Consider the following 14,997-nt stretch of genomic DNA (forward strand, 5'->3'; position numbering starts at 1 on the left):
AACACTGAAATTCTGTACCAAACCGTATGAACCACAATCAATTACGTATTTCACTCGTATTACACTCACGACGCAGTATACTAACCAAGCAGCTGATGCTTGGCGTGGCGCAGTTCGCTGGTGTCTGAGAGAGAGGAAAGAAGAGAAGAGAGAGAACGTTCGTGAGCGGCTCCCCCACCTCAACAAGCGCATATGGTGAGAGAGGGACAGTGAATGGTGAGCGGTGGTGGGGGTACCCGCATTTTCGTGTCGATCCTGACTCGGTTTTACTCCGTCCCCGAAAATCCATTACGCGCCTAAAGAAGTTTCACTTCAATAATAGTATGAAAAATGACAGAAGTAAAAAAGTTTATAAATATCTGGAAATCAGCAGCGAAAAGTGACTCCTGGAAGATCAGGAGGGAGAAGAAACCTCAAGGCACAACACACTACACTTTTTTTTGCCAGAAAACAAAAAAGAATGGTAAAAAATTAATTTTAGATGGAGCAAAACAAAACAACTGATGACAGCCAAATGTTATTGTTGCAATCGATCGACAACGTTAGATACCCATATACTACTTTATTTACCCTAAAAATGTACAAATCCCTTAGGTAAGGTACATTAAACTAATAATTGAAAGGCAAATCGATTTGTTTACTTTATTTCGATACACAATCAACACGTTTCATAGAAACTGTTAATAAATAATGCCATCACAAAGTGAAAATCATTTAGAAGAACTTTTCCTCTTTAAATTAAATCCATTAAACCGCATCATTCACAATGTTGTCTCACGTTTTTTGCAAAAAAATAACTTTACCTTTTTGTTTGTTTATTAATTTATATTAGCAACGTTGTAACAAGAATAGTGATGTTCTACAAAGTATGGTATGATTTGAGATAGCCATTCAATCGCACAGTAATTCTGTATTTTTTTCAACCCATTGTCGGACGTAGGCCTATTTATTTTGGTCACTGTCACTTTTTGTTTAATGATCTTTCAGGCATATGCCAGCAATATCTCTCCATGAGTTTGGGCAACTGGAAATACGAATAATAATTATTTCCCTCTGGGCCAATTTCATTTTTACGATCCTATGTGAAGGGTTTTTTTTAGAAAAGGAAGAAAAGGAAATTGTGAGAAGGAAAAGGGTATGAAAGGTAGGTAGGAATTTGGGGCTCAGTATATCCAGGAATGACGGACGTGTGAATCCATCCCTCCCACTGTGCTGCAAGGTGGTGGGTTGAGAGAGTCCGGCTGGATAAGTCAAAGGGTCTTCCTCAACCTGCCTGCCACGCAATTGGTGGGCAGACCTGGACAAACCTCAGTCCATAAAGCCGGGCACCTTTGCTAAGTCACCAAAAGTAGCGAATCTTTTGGGGTGACCTACGGTTGAAGTTTTGGTTATTCAATTAATTTTTTCGGGTGCGATGGTACCCATACTCGCCTCCCAAAATGAATACGAAATATGTGCGCAGGTACAGCGAGGACGCATTGCCCTTAGATGAATTTAATGAACATTGGTTCTTTGCTTAGGATTGCCCGCCATTTTTTGCCTGTTGTGAATCACTCGCTTAGAATAATGACTTTCAATGAATAATGGTCCTATTTTCTCCCCGACTAATAAATTGCGGTCGCTTTTTTAGTCATGGCAAATTGTCTCTATCCCTTTTTCGATAAGAAAGTTAGATGAATAGTAATTTTTCCATTATTTCTAAGTTTGTTAGTAATAAAAGCCCTCTACGGGTGTATAATTTTCCACGTGTGCAATTATTTTTTTTCCATGCGTGTGTATTTTCATTCAACGAGTTAAGATTGTAAGTCTATTTACCCACTTTTAAAAATAAGATTTTAGTGTTTACCTTCAAAGATTTCGAACAATATTACGATAAATGTAATGTTTTGGCAAGTTATGTACGGTAGAATCGTTTTAAATCGTTTAGTTTTTGTATAGCCAAGTACTGGATACCAAGTCCTATTAAGTTAAACATCGTAGGGTTTTGTGAATTTCAATTGCCTCCATAATTAGGCGTGTTCGATGTGTTTTGGGTAATAGCCGGTTTCAATTAAGTGGTCGGAAATTCATACAACGTTTCGTAATTAAGCACGGGGGTTTTTTATGTCACCCATTGAGTATCTTCCTAGGAATTAATATTTTTCTTTCGTTTGGATGAAGAATATAATAAACTAGTAGTCTTTCTTAGTCCTTCTATACTAAGAAGAATGAGATTTTATTTATCCATATCATCATAATTATAAAAACATACACACAAAATATTAACCATAATTTATTTTAGCTTATTGTTATCATTTTAACATATTTAGGTCAATAGTATTATTTAACACGTGTTGCAAGCTCATCCGTCTAATGCTTAATGCATTCACACGGAAGTCAATAGTACAGGTCGTAACAGTGGAAAAGTGGAATAGTGGAAGTATGTGACCGTGTAATTAATGAGATGTAATAATAAATTTGACATTCGCGTGTGACGCCGGCACACGCCACACGTCACACGCCACGCGCCACACGCTACACGAAACACGCCAGTCCACAATTTTCCCGTTCCATGCAGCCTGCAATTTGTGAGTTCATCGATTGACATGTATTACAATAATCATAGCATTTTATTTATGTACGGGTACATGTTCAAAATCACGGGTTTGAATTTGATTTCATTTTCCACATTTGAAAATTGAACGAATCAATAATAATTTCGGTTGTGACTCTGTCTGTAACTCCAGTTGAATAACTCTAGAATTTTGAACATTGAATCAAGTTAAAAAAATTATCGGAATTCTCCAAGTGTTTGCCTAAAGAATTCAGACAGGCGTTAAAGTATTTTTTTATCATTTTTCTTATTTTTTTTTTTATATTATAGTAATGAGTAGATTCTATGTCCGCAAACTGTAAAATTCACCCGCCATAACACAGGGTCATCCCTTGCATGGAGGGTGAAATATCACAAAAAACCACATGTACTCTCTAAATCATGTATCAATAAAATAAAATTGTTTTCAAGTTTAATTTGTAGAACTCCGTTATATTTTTTAAATTTATTTTATATACTCAATAATATTATTATTCAATTTATAAAAACATTTTATTTATAAACAAGTTCTGCTATGTAATTATTATAACGTGTGACAGCTGTTTCGCCCTCTGAAGGTATTATCAAACTGTGGCCACAGTGTTGAGTATATAAAAGAAATTGGAACTGATTTGAAGAGAATTCAGGATATCAGTGATTTTTCACGGGTCTGTGCTAGTTTTTGAAAATATTATACTTTTTTAAGTATTAAAGACAATATTATCGATTTTTGAATGAAAATTTGAAACAGAAAAAGATAGGCTCACTTCTGGGACTTGAAGCCTTGCCGGGGCGCCGCTCTACCAACTGAGCTAATGGTATCCTATCTCCTTCTGTCATATTTAACTGTATTCTTCGAATAAAAACTACCAATATTATCTTTATTTTCTCACCACACATTTTTACAATTAATTCAGAGGTTAAAAAATTATTTAAGCTCCAACGTGAATAAATAAATATTTTTCTAACAGTTTTTTTATAAAATTTTACGTCTCAAGTATAAAGAAGTTTAATTGGAATTATAATAAAATTGTTGGTTTTACGGTGTTCATTCTTAAAAGAGAATCAACAGTGGGTAGCCATTATTAAGACGGTTGATTGTTTCCAGGACAAGCCGTGGGTGTTCGGCCATCTCCTGCAGCTGCAGAGGAGGCTCGGCAAGGAAAACTTCCCCCTCATCGAGCAGACTTACTTCCCGAACCACACGGACATGGTGAGTGCCTACTCCATACTCTACAGATGTTCGATATTCCTATCCTTGTCACCGATTGTTCCTTTTGGAAAAATATTTATTTTATTTTAGAAAAATTGTAAAAACGCGGAAAATAATCAAATTATCTTAATTCTTCTCTTTCATCCTTCCACAAGTTTGAAAAAAAAAAAAAAAACGGGAAGGGATGAATTTAACAATATAAAAAGCCTGACAGAATTTCTGCAAGTACAGAAATAATTATAAAAAAATCTAAGCCCTCCAAGGAGAATTTTTAGATGTTAATTTGTTCTAACAAGAATCAAAATAGAAAAACTACAAAACGATAATGAGAGGAGTAAGTATGTGAATTGTGCAGAGATGAGATTGAATGAGAAAAAAATGGATGGTCTAAGCATAGACGAAACATGGAACCACATAAAAGTGAGTCTTTGTGAATCTGCTAGAGAGGTGTGTGGAATAAGTACGCAAGGTAGAAAGAAAGGTGATGCATGGTGGGATGATGATATTAAAGCACTGGTCTCAGAGAAGAAGAAAGCATGGTTATGTCTGATTGCGGCTGGCAGTGCTTCCAGCGAAGAGAAGGATCGAGCGAAAGAAGTATATAAGGAATGTAAGAAAAAAGTAAGAGTTGGAGTGAAAGAACGAAAGAAACGCCTGGAAGAGGAAGAAGGAATGAAAATGACAAACCATTTCCAAGAAAACATTAAGTTGTTTTGGAAGGAAGTCAAAAGGTCCCGGTGTGGCCCTGAAACCGGAAGCATGAAAGTAATAAAATCGAAAGATGGAAAAATGTTGACGAATGAGGAAAAAATAAAAGAGAGATGGATGAAGTATTTCGAGGAAGTCTTTGAAAGCGAAGTGAGTGACAGTGATTCTAGCGGCGAATCAGATATGAACGATGATGGACTGAATGTTACCGAAATTAGCATGGATGAGATAGAAAGATCAATTAAGTGTATGAAGAATGGTAAGGCTGTCGGTTTCGACAATATTGCTGCTGAATATTTTAAAGGAGGTAGCCGTATAATTCTCACATGGTTGTGCAATCTTTTTAACCAATGTTTAAAGGAAGGTTACACGCCCTTAGATTGGAGAAGAGCAGTGATCGTGCCATTATACAAAGGTAAAGGGTCACGTATGGAATGTGGGAATCATAGGGCTATTAGCCTGCTAAGTTCAGTTGGCAAGCTGTATGGTAGAATTTTGATTGAAAGAGTAAGAAAGGAAACAAAAGATAAAATATGGGATGTGCAAGGTGCTTTTATGAGTGGAAGGGGGTGCATGGACCAGATCTTCTCATTGCGTATGCTCACCGAGAAGTTTCTGGCAAAAAACCAGAAACTTTTCTGTGCCTTTGTAGATCTACAAAAAGCATACGACCGAGTCGACAGGAAAAAGCTATGGAAGGTGTTGTCCAAGTATGGAGTGAATGCGAATCTGACTCAGGCAATTGCGTCTCTGTATGAGGGAAGCGTTGCATGTGTTAGGGTGAACGGTGGTTTTAAGGGGTGGTTTGATATCACAAAAGGTGTTAAACAAGGCTGCGTAATGTCACCGTGGTTATTCAATCTATACATGGATAATTGTATGCAAGAATTGAAAGATGTGGGAGTGGGCGCGAATTTGAGTAATCTGAAAGTATGTTGCCTGTTGTACGCTGATGATGCGGTGCTGATTGCTAATAGTATAGATGATCTGCAGTCTCTCGTGTCTAGGATGAACGAAGTATGCGTGAAAAATGAGTTAATGATGAATGTAAGTAAGTCTAAAGTAATGGTGTTTGAAAGAGAAAGTACGAAAACAGTGTGTAATATAGCTGTGAATGAGGAATACTTGGAGCAGGTGGATGAATTTGTGTATTTAGGAAGCATGTTTACGAGTGATGGGAAGGCTGACAGAGATATTGAAAGAAGAGTAAATGCAGGTAACTCCATTAATGGAGGACTGAACGCAGTTGGCGCTAACAAAAAATTGTCCAAAGAAGCGAAGTTAGCAGTCCACAATGGAGTGCTGGTACCTACCCTGATGTATGGAAGTGAGGCATGGAACTGGCAAAGAAAGGATGAAAGTAGATTGAATGCTGTTGAAATGAGATCCCTGAGGCGTATGTGTGGTAAAACCATGTATGATCGTGTGAGGAATGTGGATATCCGCAAAGAGTGCAAGGCTGATGTAAGCGTAATGAGTAAGATCAAGAAAGGGACGCTTAGATGGTTTGGGCATGTAGAGCGAATGAGCGAAGAAAGGAGTGTAAGGAGAATATACGATGCAATTGTGAATGGTAGCAGAAGTCGGGGGCGCCCGAGGAAGACATGGCACGACCAAGTGAATCAGATACTTGAGTCGGGCCATGTCAAGAGTCAGAACAATAGAAGAGTATGTATGAGACGATGTATGAATGTGAATGAGGCAAGGAGTGTGTGCCAAGACCGAGTTGTTTGGCGGTCCGTCCTCTCTGCCTACCCCTGCGGGGAAACGGCGTGATGGTTAGTTAGTTAGTTAGTTAGTTAGTTAATTTGTTCTCTTCAATATCGGCTCATTTATTGTATTCTAAGTAGTTTTTTAACCCCTCTTTATAAATTTCATTAGGCCAGTTTTGGTAAATTTATATTTTACACTATCTTAAAAATATATTTTGTTTTCAAATCAAAGACATACATTTTTTCAAGAGTCCTAACCATCTGGAGCCAGTGAGACTATGCCATCCCCAATTAGGGTATGTTGTGAGGCTGAAGATAGTGGGAGTGGGAAGGAGATCGGTAAGAGGAAGGTGGGGAAGTACCGGGCTATTCATATCTGGTCAGTAAACACGGCCAAAGCCATTTCAAGCCACGTTTCAATTCTGAAGGGTGGTCTTACATCAGGGCAATACTGAGAGTATCTTCCTCTCTTGAACGTGCCATTACTATATATTTTTTTATGTGAAATAAAATTGATTTGCGCAAGCCGGGATTTGAACCCGCTACCTTCTACCTGCGATTCGAGAGCCTTACCCATACAAAAGCTTAATTGAAGAGATATTTGAATGTTAATTTCATTTATTTATTTTGGAAATCATCAAGTGGCTGGCGACATTATTATCAGTTGGTCAAATACAATTTTTACTCATTTAGCATCGTAAAAAACAATTCTCAGTAGTAGAAGAATAATTTCTAGCTTCCCTTTCAATGCCATCTTCTATGTAAAAGAAATGAAATATATTATAATCATTTTTTAAATGTTTTTTATTGAGTTTTCTAAAAGATATAAAATAAAATAATATTTTTCAACTATTTAATATTGTACATTTTTAAAGCAAATTTACAGCAAGAACTGGAACACCTATCTTATTTATATTTTAAACTTTTTATAAATTAATCATATTAGCTGTTGGTACTCCTAAAATTTATTTTCCTTGATTCGTGAAATCTACAATTTTTATGATTAATCTTAAACATTCACGTAATAGAAAATAAAATGTAGAAAAAAACTTTTAATTAATGTATTCTAATAATTAATTTTAATTAATAAAATAAATAAAACCTACCTATTTACAAAACATTAATATTATAATCATTATAAATAACCAATCATTCTTTCAATATTTTAGGTGATATGTTACTTTTAACTAAAAGTACTAACAATCTTTATAAGAATGTTTTTTTCTAATCTCATTCAGCAGTTAAAAATATAACGGTTAATTTAATGGAATTAATTCAATTTTCGTTCATTCAAATATGCTTTATTCATAATGCTTTAATCTGATCCTGGTACAATAAACTACAGGTACCCTTTACAACCTGTTAGTAATGTCATAAATTAATTTCCAGGTACATACTTTAAAAAACACATAATATCATTATAAATAGGTCAAATCGCAACTTTTTAACAATAATAGTAAAATCAGATCTCAAATCAAACGATTTCTTTCACAAATCAAATGATTTTATCCATATTTTTTTTAAAACGTGTCAAAATTACATTTTTTCTTACGTTTTAACGAAAGAAGATGAATTTTTCTATAACAACCCGTCCTTGAAAAGTGTGTTCACATTGTTATGTGTATTTTTTTAAAGTTTTTTTTTGTAAACTTAATCTAAAGTTATAAAATGTAGTGATTTGTGAAAATATTCATCCGTTAAACGCCAGTTCCTCCCGTGCTGTTTTCCGAAGGCATTCCGTCAGTCGGGGCGCTCTAGCCCAGTGGCACAAACCGTCCTTGTTGATGAGGCAGATGCCGTAGGGCGAGTGGCAATCCAGATTGTCAAAGGGATGCGCCCACCTGCAGATGTGCTTGGCTTTGCTGTCGCATTCGTTGCGCGAGTGGCATTTGTTGATCTAAATACAAAAATACACTATTAATAACTTATTATTGGCATTTGAGGGTTTTTGAAGTCAGACATTTATAACATTTTACTATTGGGGAAATAATTAAAACTACATGTAATTTCGCAACGAACTTGGTGACTAAATTTAGGAATGCCTTGCAGAAATATTTAGGAATGCCTTGCAGAAACATTTCAGGTTTAGACGGAAGGAGTAATAACGTTGGTATTCTAACACTTGATCATTTTTAAATTACAAAGACATGTTTTCGAAATTGAGTGTTAGTTTTTCTTTCAAGTCGTATTTGTAGACAATTTTTAACATAATTCAGGAAAATCCATGATTAATAAAGTCTTTACACTGTAATGACACACCTACTTTTACAGCATCCTCAACCACTTTCTCTGGTGAGGAGTTACATCTCTCCAGAGCTACATGTGCAACTGCACAGATTCAAATTATTAATAAAGCCCTTACCCTGCATGGACACCCCTGCTTGTACAGCAATCTGAACCCCTTTCTCTAGTGATGAATTACATCCCTCCAGGGCTCCATGTGCAACTGTGCAACTGTACAGATTGAAATGATTAATAAAGTCCTTACCCTGCAAAGACACCCCTGCTTGTACAGCATCCTGAAACCCTTTCTCTGGTGAGGAGTTACATCCCTCCGGGGCTCCATGTGCAACTGTGCAACTGTACTGATTAAAATGATTAATAAAGTCCTTACCCTGCATGGACACCCCTGCTTGTACAGCATTCTGAACCCCTTTCTCTGGCGAGGAGTCACATCCCTCCAGGGCTCCACGTAGTTGCACAGATTCAAATGCGCCTGAAGGCTTATGACTCTTCCTGAAATTTTAATAAAAATATGTATAATATAATGGTAAGGAACAACGAATCAGAGCATATCCCATATATTATGGATATTACATTTGCAAAATAATAACAGAAATATTTTCCGCCAAGGCAGATTAATTATAAACAATAAAATTATAAACGGCTGTAAATGCATCCATGTATGAATATTCGATGTCAGTGTACATCTACAAATCTACATGGCATTGAACATTCCAAAGTTAGTATGATACAATAACTGATTGGTTTGAAACTTGGCTTTTACCTGTGATGAGGTACGTCGTATTTAGTTGCAGCGATCTCCCACAGAGCTCTTCGACGTTAGCAGTTATGAGCCGTCCAGATTTCAGAGCAACTCTCGCCTTTTCAGACATCTGAAAGTAAATAAATTGTTATAATAATATAAACATGGAAATAAAAATGTTATTACTGAATACCTTAATATTATTAAAAATTGAAGAATTGAAAAACTTTTTTTTGCACATAAACAAAAGTTCACACTATTTTGTATTGAATAATTGAAAAATGTGTAACAAATAATTAAAACAATAATCAGCTTAGAGAAAAAAAATGCATTGATTTCAACAACCGTTAATAAACTGCAGAATTGATTTTAAATATGAGAGATATCAAAACATAGTACAGCTACCATCTTATAATAGGAGATAATAATTTTTAAATTTAATTTTTTTCCATCCTATGTATTACAGTCACATAAGCCCGTCAAAGAAGTGATTGAAAATCTTTAAACACATTAATTTATAAATAAAATATGATGTTACCCATGTCACCAACAAATCTCAATGTATTATACAGTAATGAAGAATGTCCAACCCTATCTCAATTATAATGTATTTATAAATAAAAGTATATGTACGAGTATGTTCATCCAGTAGGTACCTAAAATGGTTTACTACTTTATATCTTATTGTTAATCAAATAGCTATAATACTACACAGAGAAAAAATACAATTTTTGAATATTGCCAATTTATTAAGAATCTCTTCAAATCATTCTTAATCCGGTTAAAAACGGGATTTCAGGGCCTTAACGAATGAATTGATAGGTTTCCTTTAACTTTTAGTAAAATACGAATGTATTATCATGATTTTGGAAAACGCGCTCTTAAAAATTCTAATATTTCCGCATGTCGTCATTGTATATTATCAAGGGGAAATGCAGGTGCATGAACGCGTGTTCTGGTATATTGGAAATTCACTAAAAGTTTATCAAGATTCCTGATAATCTTTAATCAGGAAACAGCCTGTAAACCCGCTTTTAACCGGATTACCTATAATTTGTGAAGATTTTTAATAAATTAGCAATACTCATTTTTCCCAGGGTACAGAAGACACTTGTTTAGTAAATTTACTCCTACTTAGTGTAATATATGTCCAATGTGTTGTGCAAACCCTGCAAAACGGCAATTGGCTACTGTGCCCATAAAAAAATTCATTCAGTCATTTGAATAATAACATCCTTATTGATTAGAAATGGAACAATAAAAATATTTATTGACAAGTGTATGAGATATTATTAATCTAAATGCGTGCACTCTTTTATAAAAATTCTGTTTTAATTTATTTGAAATTTGGATTGGTATTTGGTATAAAAACACCATCGGGTGCCAAAATAACACGAAAATCGATTCTGACGTTTAGGGTCTGAAAGGGTTTAAAACCATTTAACAGCAGTGAAGCCAATGCGGAGGAGATTTGAAAGGAAATTTAGCGATTATGTTTCCAACTCAAATAATAAAAAAATACTATAAATCAAAAGTTTGAAAGTTAATTCTACAAGTCTTGAGTGCGTCCACATTTTGAATAAAGTGAAATGATTAGGACTGTATTAAATCACTTATATGGCTGTTAAAAAAGTTTTATTTTAGAATTATTTTATTCTGGTTCATACGGGTTGATGATAATGATAGTAAAATAATTATATTAAAATGGAACTATTGTGATGGGTATTGCGAGATAGGTATTAAAGAACTGAATTACATATTTTTAAGATATCAATAATTTGAAGTTTCCTGGTTTGTCCATACCTTTTCTTGACCTTATAAGCCAGTTTTAAGTTATTGCTACAAAATAAATTCTTAGCTTACGTAAATATTGTAAACCCAAAGGTTGTCATATTATTATCCATTTGTCTTGCAGCTCGTAATTTTGACAACGATTTTAAATGTTTCCAGACTTTTTTCGTGAAAGGTTAAGAGGGTTAAGACCTTTACCGACGTATAGCCCCATGTAACATTGCACATGCATCCTATATCGTGAGTATGACTCCAGCAATCAACGAGTACTAACTGCGCTGGCTCCAGTTCAGAACAATGTCCGAACGACCCGAGTTATGCAACAGTATCAATTACTTACAAAAGGTTCGACCATATTCATCACGAACGTAATATTAAAACCATGTCTCCAATATAATTTACTCATATTTAAAAAAAATAGGTAAATTTGTCGTATTGAAGGCGCCGTAAATAATATTTGCGCAAATACAAGTCATTTTATTTAACTGGACACAAAATAATGGAAAAACTTAAGGCTGAGCAACTTACACAATTTTTACAAAGGGAAACGCCTAATGGGCTATTTTTTGTGTCGGCTCTAAACGTAAAATAATTACATGGCTCGGATTTTTTTATAAGTGAAATTTATTAGTCTTCTGAAAACTTTAGATTGGTCACCAGCAAACGAAATAGGGTAATGAGAGGTACCGCATTTATTTCCATCTGTAAAAGTAAGATAAATTATCTTTGAACCTACCTTGAATTCTTTTCTGATCTTCAGTTTGTAAACACTTTCGTATGACGTGGACTTCATCAGTCTTCTTACGGTCGCTACCACGACTGAAATAAAATAAAAATACGATGATAAATTAATAGGTACATTAGAAACGATGCAGGTCTTCTTTTCCATGGCAAAAAACGGAAACAAAACTATAATTAGCGAAGTTCTAGTGCTCAAAACTCCATTATAAATTTGGGGTATAACTTATTCTAACATTATAAAAGTAAGTCGGTGGCCGAGTTGACATCGCGCTTGGGTCCCACTCAGGCGTAGTGTGTTCAATTCCTCGGCTGGCTGAGTCCTCCATCACAACACAAGCAACATTTTCAGCTAACTGTGGTGGTAGTAGGAGATTTTCAAATATTGTCAGGTTATTCGTAACCCGGGAATGTTTGTCTTTCTTTTTAAGTAAAAGAAAAAAATGTATAATGTATCAGTTCATGCTAAGGCGAAGCTTAATGCTAAATCACTATTTTGATTAATCTTTAATTACGAATTGGTGTACATTATGAATACCAAAAAATATGCTTTAGATAAATTGAACGTTTTCCTATCGTTTCGCTTGAGTAGAATAATAAATTACTAAATAAAAAATTTATAAATTTTTTTTTTTCAATAGAAATGTATGAACGCGTAAAGGAAACAACTTTAAAAAACAGTAATATAGCTAAGCGTATCTGTGACAGTTTCACTTGATTAACTTTTTTGATTTTTTATAAAATTATTTACAAAATAAATTTACAAAAAAAAACGGTTTTTTGCTTGAAATTGAACGATTCCAGACTCCGTTTTTCAAATGATTTTAATGCCTATTACCTACAATATAAGGTATACCAAGAATATACACATTTTGGCTTGTAGCTTCCTCTTAAGAGCCGCTACAACAGAATGTATATTTGTATCAGGTCATGTTAAGAGCCAGTATAACATAATTATTATTTAATGTATAATGTACCTACACACCAGACAGATGTTAAAATAGTAGGAAATAATAAATACCAACCGTCCATTAACGGTGAACAACCAGCAATTTATTTTTAATAGGGGGTATCCTCATTCACATTCATACATCGCATCGTACATACTATTCTATTATTCTGACTGTTGACATGGCCCGACTCGAGTATCTGATTCACTCGATCGTGCCATGTCTTCCTCTGGCGTCCCCGACTTCTGCTATCATTCGCATTCGCATCATATATTCTCCTTACACTCCTTTCTTCGCTCATTCGCTCTACATGCCCAAACCATCTAAGCATCCCTTAGATCCATTAAAATTAATAAATACTCGCTATGAATAAAACAAACTCGGATCGATGTATAGGAAACATGGGTTCAAGTACCAAATGGTATGCTCGAACTTTACAAATAAATCGTTAAGCGAAAATATGCGTTATTCTATGAATAGCGCTTTTGACAGCTATCACGAGAATGGTGAAAAATAAGTATGTAATACAACAAAAGAGACAGTGATTTTAGGGTTAGTGAGGTTAAGTGAAGTCAAGTGAAAACACAAGAGATTCGAGAAACTTACTTTAGTTCTGGTGGCTATGGCTAAATATGTCCGGAATCTTGCCGCTAAAGCAAATGTTATAATACAGTATTCGCACAAGAGGCTGAAATGGGGTTAAGTTGGTTCTTTGGAAAGGAATATGGAAAGTTTCGGAGTTTCTTGGTAATTTTAAAAATAAATTTGAAGTCATTTTTGTCCGGTTGTTGTGTTTCTAATTTGAAATAATGAATGTATAATATAATGGATGAATGGTTATTAAATGGTTAGTTAGGTATTTAGATATATGTTTGTGAACTTACCGAAGTCCGACTGGCAGTAGTGTGTCTGGGGGTGCTCCTTGACACAGGAACAGCTCTCCACGGGCTGCGAGGAGAGGGCGGCCAGCAGCACCAGCGCCATCCACCACCATTTCCCTTCCATCTTGTAGCCTTGACAAAATTACAAAATACGTTAATATTATACTTACGATGTACCTATTTAGAATAGAGGACCCGTTTAGTTCTACAAACAAATGATTTCCAAGTCTGGGGGAGTTAGTCCGTATCTTTTTCGTTAGCCTAATTCAAATCCGAATCGAATTTCGAACGCGATATCATTGCACGTTTTGGAACGAATTCAAACAATTCAAAGAAATTCGAGTAAAATTTTGAAATATTTTTAAAACACCAAGCAGAATTTATTTTCATAGTAGCATTTAAATATGTTCTAACATTGATACGATTAAAACTAAATGCATAATACGTTCAAATGTAGATTAGGTACACTATTTTAGCTGGTAAAAAACTATGCACGTTAGAACATTCATTTTTTTTAATGATCGTGCATATAATTTATAATATTTATAAATCACTAACCCTCTTACTAATAAATATATTTTAAATTTTATACAGGTGATAAACAACTATTAACGTATGGTAAATAGTTAAGGGGGTTATTATTTACATACTTTTCTATTTTTTAAATTCTTATAAAAATAATAAGTTTTATTTTCTTCTTTTTGTATCAAATAGATATAATGATAAATATATAAAATCTAAAATTTCTGAAATAATTATAAGCATGGTGCTTTTTTGGTCAGTTGAGTGCATTTTAAATTTCTGTAAATTTTTATTGCTTTTCCTTCCTTATTTATTACTTTTTATTTTTCCTTTTTTTATTTTATCACCGTACAGTTTTTTTAATACTTATATTAGGAGAGAATATAATACTGTACCACATGTGTTTATTTAAATATATAATAAAAGTACTACCTAATAAATAAAACTATTGGTTTACAGTTACTAACATCCTAAATCAGATATTACATAAACTCACTATTTACACATATGCTTAACATGTATAGAAGATCATCGGATAGGCAAACACGGAAATATTAAGGTTCTATCAATACCAGACCACATATCTGTAAGACTAATTAATTAAATACTTATTAAATGATTAATATTTGTCACTGCCGGTCGTTTCGGAGGGCTCGAAAATCTTTAACAAACAATGGGTGTCAACGCTAAGATATTCGCTAAATCTTTCCTCAGCGAGCTGAATACCTCTCGATTAGAGCACCTAATATAAGTGCCTATGGAACATTACATTCCTACATATTCAACAGTCTTCCCCTACATACTACATCACACTTAAGTCCCTCAGAGTCTAGACTTTAACAATGCTGCGGAACAAAGCTCTCACTATCTAGTAATTTGAATATAAAACAAGCTTCACATACCGAAGGCCAATTTGCATGCATA

At 34.4% G+C, this 14,997-nt stretch overlaps 2 protein-coding genes across 2 annotated transcripts in view; one reads left to right on the forward strand and one right to left on the reverse strand.

Annotated features, from left to right (window-relative positions):
• Syn (synapsin) overlaps positions 1-14,997 on the forward strand; it is a 301,930-nt gene that overhangs the window by 95,053 nt on the left and 191,880 nt on the right. The window contains exon 10 of the mRNA XM_089634409.1: positions 3,681-3,785. Coding sequence (XP_089490535.1) covers positions 3,681-3,785 — 105 coding nt within the window. The remainder of the gene's footprint in view (positions 1-3,680; positions 3,786-14,997) is intronic.
• Positions 7,278-14,997, reverse strand: part of Timp (Tissue inhibitor of metalloproteases) — a 117,980-nt gene continuing 110,260 nt past the window's right edge. Inside the window, exons 3-7 of the mRNA XM_089639673.1 lie at positions 13,555-13,683; positions 11,719-11,801; positions 9,213-9,321; positions 8,820-8,941; positions 7,278-8,102 (exon numbers count right to left, since the gene is read on the reverse strand). Of these exons, the coding sequence (XP_089495799.1) occupies positions 7,896-8,102; positions 8,820-8,941; positions 9,213-9,321; positions 11,719-11,801; positions 13,555-13,675 (642 nt within the window). The 5' untranslated portion in view covers positions 13,676-13,683 and the 3' untranslated portion in view covers positions 7,278-7,895. The remainder of the gene's footprint in view (positions 8,103-8,819; positions 8,942-9,212; positions 9,322-11,718; positions 11,802-13,554; positions 13,684-14,997) is intronic.

The sequence above is a fragment of the Hesperophylax consimilis genome, chromosome 1 (assembly GCF_061612785.1).
Source record: "Hesperophylax consimilis isolate HC1 chromosome 1, BYU_Hcon_1.0, whole genome shotgun sequence".
In the NCBI taxonomy this organism is placed as follows: Eukaryota; Metazoa; Arthropoda; class Insecta; order Trichoptera; family Limnephilidae; genus Hesperophylax; species Hesperophylax consimilis.